Source organism: Salmo trutta, chromosome 12, assembly GCF_901001165.1.
Source record: "Salmo trutta chromosome 12, fSalTru1.1, whole genome shotgun sequence".
NCBI lineage: Eukaryota > Metazoa > Chordata > Actinopteri > Salmoniformes > Salmonidae > Salmo > Salmo trutta.
This window is the reverse complement of record NC_042968.1, coordinates 17799287-17814463: the sequence shown is the minus strand read 5'-3', so window position 1 is coordinate 17814463 and position 15177 is coordinate 17799287. Positions and strand designations below refer to the sequence as shown.

The following is a 15177-nucleotide window of genomic DNA, read 5'->3' as shown; positions in this document are numbered from 1 at the left end:
TCATGTATTGATCTGGCTCAACACTGACTGAGTCAGCTGCCTTGTCTTACCCATTCTCCCCCACTAAGGATGCCCCCCAACAAGCAGTGAACAAGTTTGTTACACTGCTTGTTAGGACTGCAGAACAAGTGTGCTGTATATCATTGGTGTTATTTTCCATATTGGCCTTGTTCTAGCCCCATGGAAACTCATGTTAAGCATAAGTAAAAGAAAACTGATGGAGAATTATATTGCTGGAAGTAAATACATCTGGGTAGCAGAAAAACAAAGGAAAATACGTTTGATAATTTCGCTGGACTTAATTTTCCTATGACTAGAATCGAAAACCCTCTGATTATTTTACATGATCGGCTCTTGCTTTACTATACTTATTCCTCATAGCTGGACATTGGCTACCTTATTTTTCCCATATTCATGAAAAGTGGGTGGGAAAGGGACGGGTACGGGTACGGGAATCAAATAACAGGGAGACGTCGGATGGCTGCGCAAATACTTGGAATTCCGGTTCCGTCGTTGGCTATTCCGTAAACTTTGACAAGCAGAAAGTTGTATTTCTATGATAGGCTACAACCGTCTCAATAGCTTGAATACCCAGTAATAAACTGGAAATGGCTTCTTCGCCACAGAAATCGCCTTCTTCTCCCAAATCCCCGACTCCAAAATCACCACCTTCAAGAAAAAAAGATGACTCTTTCCTCGGAAAACTTGGGGGAACTTTGGCCAGAAGAAAAAAGGCAAAAGAAGGTTCGTGCAGTAGGCTATATTTTGATTATTATTAAGGCATCTATATAAAAAGGTTGACATCAAGAAGCTAAAAATGATTAGAAATAAAATACGATTCCTGTTGAACAGTAGGCTACATTATGCTATAAATAGCCACATTCCACCGTTTTTTCCCTCAGAATTAAACAATTTGTTGAATAGATTAATGACAGTTTTTGCTTGAAAATAAGCTAAGAAACTTTGCTATATGCTGCTTTCAAGATAAATGGGAACTCGGAGAAAAAAATCATGACGTCTGTTATCTACATGTCGCAAAGTCGGGGCTCTGGAAAGATGCACGAGTTCCCGACATTGAATTCGAGTTGGATGACCGTTCAAAAAACATTCTCAGTCGAGCTCGTTTTTTCCGGAGTTCCCAGTTGTCTTGAAAGCACTGAAGAGTGAAATCGGAGATGTCCGAGTTCCCAGTTGTTTTGAACGCGGTAATAGGCTGGGTTTCTGTACAGCACTTTGAGATTTCAGCTGATGTACGAAGGGCTATATAAATAAATTTGATTTGATAAATTTGATTAATAGTATAGGCTCGCTAGTAATTGCTAGGCGTGTCTATTTACATGACGTCATTTTGTTATACGTGAACGGGAATGGTGACTGAAAGACCCTCTTCATGTTTGATGTCTGCATCTATCATCAAATAACTGTGATAACAATTTGGATGATTTTGTTTTTGGTGAGGGGGACAGCATCTGTTTGAGTTGTATTACGTTGCGTCTGTCCAAGCCATAGCGGGAGAAGGCTGTGTGTGTCTGTGTTGACAGTACACATGGCTGAGCCACTGCCATGTAAGGATAAGAGGCTGCTGATATTCCATCACAGATGTGTTCACCAAGGAATGAGGAAAAAGTCACATGCTCTCTCCAGCACAACCACTTCCTGAGTTCAGACCAGAGGCTGCTAAGGCTTTCATAGTTTCACATTTTATTTAAATCATACCTTCAATTAAGTATTAATTAGAGAAGCACTTGAGTTTTCGTTTAATCTTTTTGGTAAATGAGCAAGCATCAGTATGATTAAATGTCTGAAGCACTATTATTGTTTATAATGTTTCCTGGAAGACACTTTGACCCATTTTTATTCATTACATTTGAAGCGTATCTTTTGATACAGACATGCCCGATATATACTGCCGAGGGGCATGTAAAAGTGAGTCTGTAGCTGAGCCCCATTCACCAAAATACTGAACTGATGTTGTCCAACCTGGTCCTGTAGGGGTCTGTTCCATGGAGGGGCCTCTCCAATGCCATGACAGCAACATACAGTATTTCAATTATATGAGCGTTATTGTAAACCATGTTGTGTCTCTGCCTGTGAACCGAGGAGCAGTCCTTTCAGATCAGAGAGATAGAGACAGACAGAGAGGTTTACATTATCCAGATGATGCTTTTGCGTCGGTTCAACAGTCTGTTGAAAAACCAAATGGATGCAGCTCTTTTAGTGTGAATAAGGAGGAAGGTGATCTCTGTCTCTGTGGGTTAGGCTGAACAGCAGAGGGAGATCTTGGTGTTGATTACTAACAGGATGTTGACATCTCCAGGGGGCGCTTTCTCTGTTTGGGAGGAAACTGAAAAAAAACTATCGTAGTTTGTTCTGCAGGCCTTTCACATTATGTTATGCAGCTCTGCATCAGTGTTATAGTGATCTTACTGAAATATCAACTGGTCCGGACAGGAACTAGCAGTGCTGGCACCATGGCCAGACAGAGTGGTCAGGTTGTCACATCACCTGTGTGAGTTCCCCACATGTGCCAATTTGCATGACGCCAGGCGAGGTAAGTGAAATGATCAGGGAAGGAGGCGGATGCTCAGGATACCAGCGTGAGACTGAGCCTAGATCTATGAACACCTAGCAACTGGAGGGAGAGGATGGCCTTGTCCTGTGTGGGGCGATGTGTCTCAGAGATAAAGTATTTTTTCAAAGAGGGCATGGTCTGAGCTATCAGAGCAACTGACCTTGACTGCTTAGTTAATAGACATACACTCTCTCACATCTCCTCCAATTTACGGTAATAGTGTGATTGGCTCATTCTGGGAGTCTCCCGTGTAGTATTATCACTGGCTACAATGAGGCACTTCATCTTATTAATCAAAACAAGACTCTCTCTCTCCTGGCTAACCCGAACGTGACCAAAGATGACTAGGTTATAATTATAGACATGCGTTGTGAGCCAACTCTTCCTGGTAAGACCAATGTGCCATAATACTAACAACCTGGCATGAAGAGCACAGCTTAACCTGAAGAAAAGAGCCCTAAATTGGGTGGACAATGTTTTTTCGTGTTAATTCAGTGGAGGTGTCAGTACAGTTGTATAATAATTAGCGTGTCACACATTGAGTCAGGCCACTAAAGGTCTCTGCTTCTGCAGTGTCTGAGCTCCAGGAGGAGGGGATGAATGCCATCAACCTGCCGCTCAGCCCCATCCCCTTTGAGCTGGACCCAGAGGACACCATGCTGGGTAAGGCCTCCATCTCCACTCCTGTAGTGTATAGCATGCACACACACACACACACACACACACACACACACACACACACACACACACACACACACACACACACACACACACACACACACACACACACACTCTCTCACTTTCTTGTACTCTCTCTCATTGTCTATATTCTAAACCTGTGTGTGTGTGTGTGTGTGTGTGTGTGTGTGTGTGTGTGTGTGTGTGTGTGTGTGTGTGTGTGTGTGTGTGTGTGTGTGTGTGTGTGTGTGTGTGTGTGGTTCTAGAGGAGAATGAGGTCCGCACCATGGTTGACCCTAACTCCAGGAATGACCCCAAACTGCAAGAACTGATGAAGGTGTGAGATATAAAATGACTGCCGTATGTCACAATCAAAGCATTGGAAAGCAATATTATGTGCCTTATGAATGTACAATTTGTATGTGCCTGTTACATTCTATATAATGTTTTGTATGCAGGTACTCATAGACTGGATAAATGATGTGCTGGTGGGGGAGAGAATCATTGTCAAAGACCTGGCTGAAGACCTCTACGATGGGCAGGTTCTGCAGAAACTATTTGGTACAATTCCCTCCAAAACATTCCTTCTATGCTTGCAATGCAGCACATTATTCTCTGGAATTTGTCTGATTCCAATTGGATTTGATGGTCCTCCCTGTGTTCTCATTGTATGTGACAATAAAACATTTATTTATTTTTGTATTACAGAGAAGCTGGAGGGTGAGAGGCTGAATGTGGCTGAGGTGACCCAGTCTGAGATAGCCCAGAAGCAGAAGCTGCAGACAGTTCTGGAGAAGATCAACGACACTCTGAAGGTCTCAATCAGAAACATCAAATGGACCATTGACTGTAGGTGACATGTTTCACAGAGCACTGTTTCATTCGAATTCCTGCTATTCTATTAATTTGTTCATGTTTTTTTTGGAATGTGTTGATCACAATTATAATTATTATTATGCCAATGGTGTGTGTAAAAGACAATGTAAAGGTGATGTAATAAGATAATGTTCTTTTTTTACCATGTTTGTTTGGTCATTTTGTTGGGTGACAGAGAGGCACAGAGAAAGTTCACATTGGACCAATCTGCACCGTGCTGACCCTCTGACATTATGACCCTCTGACATTATGACCCTCTGACATTATGACCCTCTGACATTACGACCCTCTGACATTACGACCCTCTGACATTACGACCCTCTGACATTACGACCCTCTGACATTATGACCCTCTGACATTATGACCCTCTGACATTACGACCATAGAGTCTGTCTCAAGTGGTGGGAGGTCACGGTACTCAGTCTTGTTTCCTTTTTCAATTCCATTTTTTTTTCAATATTTTTAAGGATATGCTGAAGCTATGTTTTTTTCACATTGGTTTATTATTCTTTGGTGTATTGTAACCCTCTAATTCTCTTAAATTGCAGTTGAATTTTCTTTTTATCCTTTGTAGATTATCTAAAAGCACCTTGAGGAAATCAATAGGATTGTTTTTGACTGTGATCAAAGGACAGCTAATCCCTTTGTTTTTCACTCTTATCCTCCCATACAGGTTCTCTAAATAGTAAATGTAATATTTTTTTGTGGTAAATTATCATATTTGACATTTATTTTGGAATTCTATCTTTCAAGAAGTTGTAATTTGCAGCTTGTTGTATCAGTCACTTGAATCGCTATGACACTACAGACAACAAGATTGGAATGGGTTGTTACAGTTTCTAACAAAGGCACATTACTTCTACTTCTACCAGTTTGTACATGACATTGAGTTTATCATTTTGTTTTTGACCTTTGTTTAACCTTCAACTTGGCATTGTGAAAGCTGAGAGTCACCTATCTTGATAATTGTGAGAAAAAAAATTGCATTTCTTCTTATCTTAACCCTGCTCCAGTGCACCAGTGTGTGCATCATCTGTTTAATGACAATGTCGGTGGATGTACTATAACATTCCTCTCATTCCTTCCCTCTTTCCTTTCCTATGTTCTCCCCTAGCTGTCCATGCTAAAAGCATCGTGGCCATTCTCCATTTATTGGTGGCTCTGTCTCAGCACTGCCGCGCCCCCATCCGCCTACCTGATCATGTGTCCATTCAAGTTGTGGTTGTACAGGTACAGTTCTTTCCTGATACATTTTGTACTATGAAAAGGGAAATCCTGAAAAAACAAACATTTTTGTCAAATGTCATAATTGTCTGTTTTTCCCCACAGAAACGGGAGGGGATCCTGCAGTCTCGCCAGGTTCAGGAAGAGATCACAGGGAACACGGAGTATGTCTTCACTGTCATCCTTTTTAACTAACTATGTACAGATGTCTGGATGAAACTACCCAACTTGTCCTGTCTTCCACAAGGCATTTATCAGACTCTCAGGGTATGAAGAGAAAATGTCTGAAACTTGTTTATAGAGGCAGCCAAGAAAATGAATGCCAATGTTTACGGAAAGAAGGCCTTAGAAACTTGGCCGTGAAGATTATGTTAATTAATGGAGGTATAAGTATGAGGGACGAGAACCGAACACAATCATGTACTCTGCCTTGGAACGGTCATTCAAAACAAGGTGATTATAGGGCAAATCACATGTCTGTAAATATCTGTTCACAAATCAGTCAGCAAATGAGTCCACTGGGCATTGAAGCAGTTGGAACTATTGAGGGACTGATTAGGGGAATGGAACGGCCTCTCTTGGTCTCGCGTTAAAGCGGAAAGACAATGCGGACACGCCAACTCCTTGGGGGGCCGATATGGACAGTTGGAGCCCCATGCTAATGGGCAGATTTAGTGAGGGGGGGGGGGGGTTCGGGGGTTCTGCTCCTGCCAGCCACACCACTGCTTTATGAAGCTGCATCTGATTAATAGTGGTCCAACGGGTGCAAATCAGCTCTGGAGATAAGAGGGAGGGGGCCCTGGGCTGTTGTCCTGCGAGGGGCAGCAGCTGCTGAAGCATGTCTCTGCCGGGGAAGATTGGACCGTGAAGACAAGCCACTGCCTCCCGGGCACATGTCCACCAGGAAGGCCCACCACACAGCGTTTGATCGGACCGTTCCTGGGATGGAACCACAACGCAAATCTCTTTGTTTGTCTTCCTGCCTGGCCGTCTTGATTAGACCATCTGCATTCAGTTAATATTTTCCAGTTTAAACAAAGTCCTAGTTTATTTTTTCTTCTCATTTGAACTTGTCTGTTTCGTCTGTCTTTCTACAGTGCTGTGATTACACAGTACGATACCAGTGCTGAAATACTTTGTTCTCTTCTCTTGCAGGGCTTTATCAGGAAGACATGGTAAGCATTTTCACTTTGTTCTAATAAAATTTTAAAAAGTGTCATATTACCATGCATTGATTTTAGTTAATTAGCCATTACATTATTACTATTTTATTACTTCTGTATTACTAAAATGAACATTCTGTTATTGTAATCATTTAACTTCTATTAAATTTCAGACCGAGATGCGTTTGACACCTTGTTTGACTATGCACCAGACAAGCTGAATGTGGTGAAAAAGGCAAGTCTCCATCCTAATTCGAAAAATAGAAGGTTTTCGTTGTTTGTGTAACATTTAAATTGACTGAATACCTGCCCTACTTGCAGACTCTGAACACCTTTGTGAACAAGCACTTGAACAAGTTGAACCTGGAGGTGTCTGAATTGGACACACAGGTGAGATTACTTTGTTTCCCTTTTAATATACCTGCTTATGATTTGATGATGAACATGGTCATTATTAGTATGTTGTTCTACCTGTCATGTTTGCTTCTACAAGTTTGCTGATGGCGTGTACCTGGTGTTGCTGATGGGACTGCTTGAGGGCTACTTTGTTGCTCTCTTCAACTTCTTCCTAACGCCAGAGCATTTTGACCAAAAGGTAGGCTACATTGTAAATCGGACTCGTTTTCATCTCTTACAAATAGTTTACAGTGAGCTGCTTACTGGACTGGCTCATGCTGATCTCTTTTCCCATATAGGTGCACAATGTGGCTTTCTCCTTTGAGTTGATGCAAGATGGAGGCCTGGAGAAACCCAAGCCACGGGCAGAGGGTGAGGGCCTTCATTTTGTACACGTACATTGTTTCTGAAAGAAAGACGTGACAGCAGAATTTCAACATTTTGTCTTTCGGGATTAAACCAAAAAATATGGTGTCAATGTTTTTCCCTTGGGGCAGTATTCACTCAACACTATATATAATCAGAGCATGCCTTCTAATCATAACAACAGAGAGAGAGTGCACATATTTCAATTTTAGTCATTCAGCAGACACTCTTATCCAAAGCGAATTACAGGCACTGCTTTGCTCAATTGCAAATCAAAAGATTTTTCACCTTGTCAGCTTAGGGATTCGAACCAGCAACCTTTCAGTTACTGCCCCAACGCTTTTAACCGCTAGGCTACCTGCCACCCTATTTGATTACTTTTATCCCCTGGGTATAACCATGTGACCGTTGTGTTAATTGAACTGAGGCCTGTAATAGTTTTAATGGTACGGTCAAGCACCAGTGAGTGGCCCATGATGACTGCATTGGGCTGTAACATTAAGTGTTCCCCTTTAGCTTTGATTTAAAGGTGGTTGCATGCCAAATTATAGCAATAAGCCTACTTAAAGCACACTGCAATCATAACAGCTTCATTGAGGCATGGGGCTCAGGCAACATCTGTTTTTCTAGCGTAGATAAAAGTGGCCAGTTGTGCCTCACTGGATGTAATGGGCTAATGCAGATCTTATAGGTGTTGTGTCTTAAGTATGCAGTAGCTAGCAACAGGAGCTGGTTCCAATAACAGGAGATGTTTGAAGAAGGTATCATACAGCGTGTACATCGCAGCTCTGAATCTGGGTCATTTAGATGTTTTTCTTGTAAATGTTTCCCAGACTAAAGTCTGCCTTTGTTTTTTTTCTGATCTTTTGGCAGATATTGTGAACTGTGACCTGAAGTCTACTCTGAGGGTACTCTACAATCTCTTCACCAAATACAGAAATGTGGAATAAAGACTGGTACTTCACCGTTCATTCAGTTATGTCGACGTATCAATCGAGCAAATGCCCTGTTTAGATGTGTATTTCATGGCAAACACGATGCATCTAATAGGGAGAGCACACCTGTGGTAGCTTTGTCCTGCTGAAGGCTCACTGAAACACAAGTACAGCACAGTATGTTGTAAAGTGTTTGGATATGAAAAGACAGATATATTTCAGTATTATTGAAGGTTAACTTAATTAATTATTGATTATGCCGTCCTATTGCTGAGTCATTGCCATGTTGAATTGTTCTTACCCATGTCATTCCGGGCCAACACCGTTTGAAGTCTACTTGGATTCACTTGCAACTACTACATGAAGGATCAGAATATTGATGTATTGAATGTATGACAGCTGGGTTTGTGCTTATCAAAGTAGTTACTTCCATCTTTTGAAAGAAATCAGAAGTTTTGAATTGACTCAGAAGGTTTTTGATTGTTGTGTTTAAAGCAGTAGGACCACATACAGTACACACTATTAATGTATATACTACCATGCTGCATATCTTTACCTTTGTTTGCTTTGTTTAATTTTATATATTTTAATACTGGCCATTGTACTTTAAATATAGTCTACCTGTAGTGGCATTTTGGCTCATCATTTACCGAAGATAGTATTTTAGATACATTATTTGAAGCTGTTAGATTCTTAAAAATATTTTGTACTTATGCAAACATGATGTATGGCTAATTTTGACTATTTCTTTATAATCTATTCATAAAAAAGGTTTGCAAAGTCATGTTCCAGTGCAGTGTTTACTAAAACTCTACAGAACAGCAAGACCCCAGTACAGTTTTTTTTTTTTTAAGTCAAGAGCGGAGTATGAATTCAAACGATAAAACACTATATTCAACAGAACTAGCTAGTAGTGCTGAGAATGTAGTGTGGGAGTTTGACCAAAATGGATTCCGTTGTGTACTTTAATTTGAAGGTCGTAATCATTTCTTTCTATGTTGTGGTCTGAGTGCAGGTTTGATTATGGGCCTTGTGCTGTAGCAAACGTGTGGCATTCCTTCCCATGAAAAGTTGTATGCTCTGTATTGTTAATATGCTATATCATCAAGTGAAATATAGAAGAGCACAGTAAAACGGGGCTCCTGAGTGGCACAGTGGTCTAAGGCACTGCATCTCAGGGCTAGAGGCGTCACTACAGACACCCTGGTTTGAATCCAGGCTGTATCACAACCGGCCGTGTTTGGGAGTCCCATAGGGCGGCGCACAATTGGCCCAGCGGCGTCTAGGTTTGGCCGGTGTAAATAAGAATTTGTTCTTAACTGACTTGCCTAGTTAAATAAAGGTAAAATAAAACATGTTTACATTAAAATACCATCAGATTTGGTGGTTTTAACGTAGATTGACTACTCAACTTTTATTACACCTGACATTTTACCGTTTCATAGAGAAATAATACTGTATGGGACTGGATGTTGGTGAAAGTGGCTCCTTTACAACGAGAACTTAGCTTACAGTATTCCCAAGAAGTAGAGGTGCTCTACATGCAATTCATGAATGAATTTGCCTACCACACACTGACTGAATGGCTTTGCTAAGTGCTTAGCTGTGAATAGGAAGGTCACATTTTTCCTTTGAGTAACAACACTACTGTACAGTGAAGCACAGTACATAAAGCATGACAAGGTTACAATAGAAGTTTCAGTGGAATTTCTTTGTGCCTGATTTGATCTATATAGCATGTTTCATTTATTTAATTGCTTCTTTTTAGGAGTTGGAATTCATTTATTTCAATTTACAGACACTTAAGCTTAGTTAAGATGCTTTTACTGTGTCATGTCAACTGACTTAATTGAGCACAGAAATGAGTGAGAGGAGAAATTAGTGAGTTATCTTGTTTGAGTCTTCGAATAAAGTAGAAAATACTCATAGCTCAGTTTGTTTTCTTGATATTTCTGGTTTTCCTCTTGGTCATTTCTCTTGTGAACTGAGTTGCTATCTTTCTATACATCATACTGTATAACCTCTGACCCTCTGTTGTCTTCATCTTGCTTTTTGTGGTGCGTTTAACAAATACCACTGTTTCCATGAATTGAAGCCCAGAACTGAAGGCTTGGACAATGTATTTCAGTACTTCATTGTTCTGACACATTTCTGGTCATGCTATTATCAGTCAAGCCCATGGACTAAGAGCTCTGCGTTTTCATCAGAAAGCTGAAATGACCATCCATAATCAACCATCGTGCGCAAAGGTGTTTTGAACAGGAGCTTTTGCAGCCATTAAAGTAATTACCCTCCCATCGCATCTTCTACATCCCTCCCTCCATTCATTATATCAAATAAGCCTCTACGCATGACTAACAGACATGATACTCTCTTGCCTCCGTAGTGTAAGATGCTGAGAAAACACACACAGACACACACAAAAGGTGAGGCAAGAAGTGAGTAATACGATTGATAAGTGGTTCATAGTTATTACAGGGTTGGCACTTTCTGTTGGCATCTATTGATTGGCACCAAGGATTATGATCTGAAAGAGTGAATTGGTCCTTCATTGAAGTTCCTTTTTTCTATGAAGTATATGGGTGTAAAGGCTTTACCTTGTACTCCTTTTGTATAGATGGTTTGTTGCATTTCTTGCTGAAGATTGCTTAAGCCATTTTCCCTGTGTGCAATCAGTTTTATTCCTTTCCATGATTCTTCAAACACATTTCAACAATAGATTGAAAATATTGATTTATGTGTGGTAAGAGTTTTGGGGTTTTCTGTAATTAAATCAGGTCAAGGGATTAGCAGATAGGCAGCAATACATATCATTTTTAGAGACACATCATTCCTGTTTTTTGCTAAAGAGATGTGCAGCACTAAAGTTATATATTTTTTTAGATGGCAGGACATGAAACTCTGCTTTAAAAACACGCTTTTGTGTGATACCGTAAAACCCTCTGCCTCATACAATCTCCGCTCCCATCTGGTTTTAATCACATTTTAGAAATCGGTTATGCCATAAACTTTCTCTCTAATGGTTGTGGTTTACTGGCAGATACCTTCTGCTGAATAGACAGTGAAGTTTGTCAATGGAAAGTCCTGCTCGGTTTAGATTAATCTATCTGTTTTACATGCGATGCTGTGAAAGAAAAAAACTATTTCAATGGATAATGTTTTGACCAGGATGTAGGTGTCTTATTTAATGATTACCAGTTACCTCTTCAAGAAGTTCATATCCTTTGTGGGGGGTAATCAAATTCCAAGACAACCCTGTAGCTGTTCTTTGTTCTATTCACATTGTGTCAGGTTACTACAAAACAGACAATTGATTAACTCATCCACTCTCTCCCTTGCTATTTGTATTGATCTGGCAGAGGGTGTAATTATGTAATTATGAAGAGATAAGATCTGTGAATTAAGATAGTGCCTGGTCTGTTCTTCTCTTAATGCAGGCTGTGCAGGGTAGGGTTGGTAGGATTCATGCTTACTGTATAATGGTCTTGCAGTACCTTAGGAGTTGTACTCAAAGAAGAAAATGTTCTCCACATGGTTGCACACTTATCCTTCATGTGATGTGATTCAGAAATAGCACATAGTCCTCTATGATGAGACAACAATGAAAGGATCTGCACGGCCACGTTGGATGCATCATGTGATGGGGTCCTTGTTGTTTTCTGTAGTGCAGGATTGGTACAATGACATGCCTCTGAGTACCAGGATGACCATCAAAGGCAGCAGGCATTGATCCGTATCTTCAAACACTGCATTACGGAATTGAATTAAAGAGACATTTAGTGCACAAACATTTAGACATCAAAACCTCAGCTGTTGCCTGGAGACTAGCGAAACCGGCTAAGTGTCTGCACAGAGAGAGAGAGAGAGAGAGAGAGAGAGAGAGAGAGAGGGAGGACGAACGGATGGATGGATGGATGGGCAGACTGAACTGACATACATACAGACAGAGGGTAAGAATGCACAAGGAGTGAAATTGCCCCTCCTTGTGAGAGGCCCAGGTGTACCCTGTTATCGACTGTCTGTAATTCAGTCTGCCTGCTGAATTCACTGCTGGAGTATGCAGTAATTCATGTTTGGCCCTTTGTCGCAATTTGGCCTTTTGTCAAGGCACTTTTTTGTGGTCAATTACTATTGAATGTTCATTTATAAACACAGATAAATATATTTTCCAACTTGAAAAAATGACATCCTCACACTTCATTGTTTTCAGTTGTCTTCAATTTATCATTGTTCAATACATCACAATGATTGGTCGTGGAAAGTTAATTTGAAGTGAGGGCTGTGTACAGTGTTTTACGTTTTAAGGTCATATGAAGTTAGACCTTAGAGAGAAAACATTTTGCAATGATGTGTAAGTCACTGACTGAGCTCCGGCTCTACTATGGCATGTTCATACTGTAGTAGTCGATATTCGCAGCTCGCTCAATGTTCCTTAGTATGTTCACAAAGCACTGTTTCTAAGTGACCACAAGATGGCATCTGCTAACACATTTGGTTTGTTTGAGTGATGCACTTGAATGTCTATAGTTCCCAAACAAACTCCAACGCATGTTAAATTTTGGCCAATGTCAACACCAAAATGGCCACACACTATGATATACTGTTTTGTTATAATAATTGAGGAATCATTCTGGTATTTCTGGTATTTCATTTTCAGAAAAACATTTTACTTTATGCAAGATACATTTATTTCAAATGAAGTGTAAGTGATCATATTAATAGAATTAACCCAGAACCACCTTAGGTAATACCAACTTCTCTATATAGTTTGATTGAAATAATGTGGGCTTTTTCCACCAGAGAGAGTGGTCCTCAGCTCCTTGCTAACCCCTCTCCTATCTTCTAATAAAGCCAATCGGTGCACTGTCAGAGCAGAGAGCCAGTGACGATCTGCACCTGGCCTCCCAGGGCCGTCTGATTAGGAGAGGTCGGAGGGCAGGGCAGCCGGTTCACCTCTCCCCCCAACATCTCCCCATCCTCCCAAACCAGCAGCACCCCAGGCCTCCCCTGGAGCAGAGGCTCCAGAAGGCTCCAGTTCAAAGCCCTGCCACACCAGACCTGTAGGGCCTTATCTGCCCAGGTGTCAGGCAGCAGGCAGCTATCCCTGGATGCTTCTGTAGTGACAAATGGTACTGTAGAGTGCAAATCCATATCTGGGGTAAGACCTATGTAATTAACACTGAATGAGAAACATGTAATTTAAAAAAGTGTCCTGTTAAAGTTTATATTTTTTAACTTTTGTAAGATGTCATTGTTAAAAACAATGATCTGTGAACAAATACATATTTACTACAAATTAGGGCTAAATAGAATCTAACAGGATATTGATGTCCACTGCTCAAATACCAATAGATTTTTGTTGATACAATTACAATTATATTAGGCATATCTGTTTGGTTCCATCAATTGTCCCTGAATTATGGGATTGGCCTCCCCACTAAAATCCTTAATGTGAGGTTTCTGTCCTCCCTTATTCCACCCCCACTCCTATTGCTCTGTGGCCACACCCAGTCGTAAAAGAGTTTGAAGGCTGTGTGTGGATAGGGGGGTGGGGACAGAAACCTGCGATGTCTGTTTTGGGGTAAACAGTTCAGCCGTGTTGAGCACTGTCTTCTCCCCTCACCACATGCAGTGATCCTTTGAAAAGATGCACACAGATTCAATGATTAGTCATCAGTTGGTATAATTTGCCAGCGGAGAGGCACGAGAATTTCAGATGTTACGTTTTCACACGCACACATGGTGTCAGATAACACTTTTATGGCTTCATTATGACATGTAATATCTATTGAAATGTATACTATTAACTCAGTTTAACTTGTTCACCTACACATAGGAAGGAATAAGGAATAACAACACATTCTACACTGAAATGAGTGTTGGTTCAATATTGTACCTTGTCAAATACATTCCCAACTGGGTACACACACGCACACACACATACACACACACAACACACACATTTTCATATGGCCACATTTCCTGGATGCAATCTGCCAGGAGACTCGTGTGCCCGATAAGGCAATGAGAACAGGCTCTGCTGCAAGGCTATGAACCATTTTACAGTTTGCCATTATGCTGGGATCCGTCGGTGGGCTTCCTGGATATGCAGGGCTAATATTTAACAAGGAGCTTGTGAAACACTGTCGACAGATGACCCCATGGCTGTGAATGAATCACCGCTGTGACTGTACTCAGGTGTTGGGGTGGTGTCACATGTGCTGTGCTAGCAGAGTTTGTTCCTCCAGGGCTTGCTGCATTTGCATAGATAAGACTCCCGTTTGATGGTTAATAGGTTGGTATTGAGGGAACAGACACCACCCTGGAGAAGAGAGAAGCTGATAAGATAAGGGGCCCTTGGAAAGCAGACATGCAGCCGGTGGTTAAGAATCACAGCTTAAAGTAGAGCTCCGCCAAGATGATGCAATTGAGAATGCCTGATATATGGAATATGGCAGTGAACCACAATTTAAATGAAACTGCAAATGAGGATGTTGTTGACTGGCAATCCATGTGTGTGTGATACTATCTATAGTTCAAGAACAAAACCCCACCTCTCTCCATCTTCAACCCCCCCTCTCGCTCGCTCTCTTTCTCTGTCTCTCTTTTCTAAACATGCACAGACAGGTGTTACAAATGTTGATGGATGTCTTCAACAGGCCAGCCGTTCATCTTCATAGATCCCTCTTTATAAGAATTGGTGTCAAAACATTGCCTCCTAATGGATGGCTTGCACAGACACGATCAGACATATAGCCCAAACAAGGTTTGCTGTCTTTGACATGTCTTATGATTGTCTGCTCTCCCATATTACCAGGTTGTACCGCTGATTGTGTGGTGGCACTGGCATGGTTCTCTCCACAGGCTCACAAGGTCTAGCCAACAGTTCTATCCTGCTTGTCTCAGATGATACTGTATTGAAGATATAGTTGTGAAGATATAAGGCCTACTGATGTTACATTTACA

The 15177-nt window shown here is 41.1% G+C and overlaps 1 protein-coding gene across 1 annotated transcript; it reads left to right on the top strand.

Annotated features, from left to right (window-relative positions):
* Positions 1–444: 444 nt before the first annotated feature.
* Positions 445–9319, top strand: LOC115203058 (alpha-parvin). The gene is made up of 13 exons (XM_029767377.1): positions 445–744; positions 3146–3235; positions 3517–3587; positions 3709–3811; positions 3959–4099; positions 5242–5357; positions 5457–5515; positions 6507–6526; positions 6688–6749; positions 6836–6904; positions 7008–7109; positions 7210–7282; positions 8150–9319. The coding sequence occupies exons 1-13, from the start codon at positions 609–611 to the stop codon at positions 8224–8226; spliced, it is 1119 nt and encodes a 372-aa protein (XP_029623237.1). The 5' UTR covers positions 445–608; the 3' UTR covers positions 8227–9319.
* Positions 9320–15177: the final 5858 nt, after the last annotated feature.

Bases quoted from the DNA above. Each gene is read 5' to 3' on its own strand.
- LOC115203058 (XM_029767377.1), top strand. From the start codon at position 609: ATGGCTTCTTCGCCACAGAAATCGCCTTCTTCTCCCAAATCCCCGACT. The intron at 3,812-3,958 runs GTACAATTCCCT...TTTGTATTACAG, and splicing joins GGTTCTGCAGAAACTATTTG to AGAAGCTGGAGGGTGAGAGG. The intron at 6,905-7,007 runs GTGAGATTACTT...TGCTTCTACAAG, and splicing joins TGTCTGAATTGGACACACAG to TTTGCTGATGGCGTGTACCT.